The sequence below is a fragment of the Grammomys surdaster genome, unplaced genomic scaffold (assembly GCF_004785775.1).
Source record: "Grammomys surdaster isolate TR1022 unplaced genomic scaffold, NIH_TR_1.0 194, whole genome shotgun sequence".
NCBI lineage: Eukaryota > Metazoa > Chordata > Mammalia > Rodentia > Muridae > Grammomys > Grammomys surdaster.
In genome coordinates this window covers 4,060,202-4,062,872 of record NW_021604639.1, presented here as the reverse complement: position 1 = coordinate 4,062,872, position 2,671 = coordinate 4,060,202, and the positions used below count along the sequence as shown (strand labels likewise).

General features: G+C 46.3%; 1 protein-coding gene across 1 annotated transcript in view; it reads right to left on the bottom strand.

Moving 5' to 3' along the window:
• Actn2 (actinin alpha 2) overlaps positions 1–2,671 on the bottom strand; it is a 69,463-nt gene that overhangs the window by 8,290 nt on the left and 58,502 nt on the right. The window contains exons 14-15 of the mRNA XM_028769847.1: positions 1,925–2,065; positions 403–585 (exon numbers count right to left, since the gene is read on the bottom strand). Of these exons, the coding sequence (XP_028625680.1) occupies positions 403–585; positions 1,925–2,065 (324 nt within the window). The remainder of the gene's footprint in view (positions 1–402; positions 586–1,924; positions 2,066–2,671) is intronic.

Sequence of the window (2,671 nt, the reverse complement as noted above, 5' to 3'; positions counted from 1 at the left end):
CCCCCCCCCCCGGTGTGTGTGTGCATCTTGTTCTCTCCTTCTACCTCTAAGTGGGTTCTGCGGATTGGATTTAGGTCCCCAGACTTGCACAGCCAGGGCCTTCACATTTCCCTGACAGTATTAATATCATAATCAATATTTACTTTGCCAAAATTTACAAGATCTTCTTTAAGGGAGATAACTTCTATTGCTTTTCCTCACAAATCACAGAGGTTGCCAAACAGCATTACCATTCAGCACATCTATATAATCTGGAAGGGAGGGAAGTCTGAGAGTGATGCTGCATTAGGTCATCCTCCATCCCAAGGTCTTCCTTTCTCCTGCATAATCCTTCCCTCATCCCATACGCAGCCCACAGCTGCTCATCTTACCCACCACCCCCACCGGCCCACAGCTGCCCACCTTGTCCCACTTGTTGCGTAGCTCATCCATGGTGACAGTGCTGTAGGGGTTGCTGGAGCTGATCCGGATGCTGTAGCTCTGGATCACCTTCTCCACCTCGTTCTGGATGGCCAGGATGGACTGCCGCTCCCCATCGGCCTCGGGCAGCGTGGCCTTGAACTGCTCATGCGCGGTGATCAGACTCTACGGCAGGGGGAAGTGCAGAGAATCAATCCGACTGGGGCGTCCACTGCGTGTTTATCTTTAGGCAAGGTCTTAAGTCCCCAGACTGGCCCCGAACTTGCCATGCAATCACGTATGACCTTGAAGTCCAGATTCTCCTTCTCCAATCCCAGCTTCTGGGATTACAGGCACATCCACCACACCCAGACTTTTAGTGTAAACTGTGTGTGTGTGCGTGTGCGTGTGCGTGTGCGTGTGCGCGCGCGCTTGCGCGTATGTACATGTATCTAGAGGCCAGAGGTCCATCTTGTTGTTCTAGTCAGGGACTTTCATTGGCTGGGCAGTTCTCTCATTAGGCTAGTCTGGCTGACCAGCCAGTTCCAGTCTGAGATTACAAGCATATGCTTTCATGCCCAATTGTTGTTGTTTTTAATGTAGATTCTTGGAATTGAATTTATGACTTTGTACCCACAAGGCAACACTTTACTGACTAAACCCAGGCTTCATGACATACCAATTTTATTGGAAAAAAATTACAAATGTGTATTTTCTTTATAATCTATTATAGCTCAAATTCACCGTGAATGGGTTATGAATAAACAGGGTGCTGGGCACTCGACAGTAACTTTTCTCCCAACACTAAAGACAAAACCTTATTTATATACTTGAATGTTCTGAAGACATACACAAGTGAGACACTTTCAGTTGGCAGGGAGCAGGGAGCAGGGAGCAGGGAGCAGGGAGCAGGGTGCTATCTTGGAGGTGCTTTTGTATGGATGTGCTCATATGTGCTTACATGCATATTCGTGTTCATGGGAACCAGAGGTCAACATAATGTGTCTCTCTCAATCCAGAACCTTTTTTTTTAAGTGTATTTTATGTGTGTGTGTGTGTGTGTGTGTGTGTGTGTGTGGTGTGGTATGTGTGTGGTATGTAGTGTGGTTACGTGTGTGTGGTGTATATATGAGTAGTGCATGCATGACATTCACACATGACAGAGAATGTCGTGTGGAGGTCAGAGGACAACTTGTGGGAGTCAATTCTGTCCTTTCACCTTGTAGATTCTGGTGATTGAACTCAGGTCAGCAGGATGGGGGCAAGTGCCTCTACTAGGGAAGCCATTTTACCAGCCCAGAACTTTAGGTCTTATACTCATAGTAAGCCATACACATGCACACATATATGTGACAAGGAAAACAGAAGAGGGGCTGTTTAAGAAAAGGAAGGGAATCAGAGGACGTGGGGATAAGAGAGGGTGACGCAGAGTGAATACTACAGTACAGGATACACTTGAACCAAATGCATCACTTCACAGAGCAAATACTCACTTAAAGGAGAAGGACGAGTTTGAGCCCCTCACCTGGATCTCCTCGATGCTGTGGACAATGAACATGTCCTGCAGGTCCTCCATGGCTCCCTCCATCCAGTTGTTGAACGGCGCGGCTCTCTTGGCAAACTCCAGGTGCAATTGGTCAATTGTTTCTAGCAACTTCTCAGTTCTCTGAGGATTGAACAGAAGCAAGTGCTATCTCAGACAAAACACACTTTTAAAAAAATCCCAAGACATGCAAACATGGGAAATATGTATCCAGATGAAGAAGGGATTATTGATCCTAGCCGCTGCTGGAATGACGGCAAGCCCTGCTGCTCTCTGAGAGACTGTCTGTGTTTGCTTAGTTTTGGTGCTGGGGGATGGACCCCATAGCTTCAGTTATGCCAGGTAAGTGTCCTACCACTGAGCAGATTCCCTGGAATCCTTTTGAATTAAAGAGAAATGCAATGCCACCCAAAGCAACTTTACATTTAAAGTATCTGAAGTGCTCCCCTTGAAAGTTTATACAGGTACACTTCCTTCAGCTAAAGCAGTTGGTTTTTATTTATTGAGACAAAGACTCATGTATCCCAGTTTCCAGGTTTGTTTATTCTTCCTTCCTTCCTCCTTCCCTTCCTCACTCCCTTCCTCCCTCCTTCCCTACCTCTCTCTCTCTCTCTTTCTCTCGCTCTCGCTCTTTCTCTCTCTCTTTTTCCCTCTCTCTTTCTCTCTCTCTCTTTCTTTCTCTTTCTTTCTTTCTTTCTTTCTTTCTTTCTTTCTTTCTTTCTTTCTTTC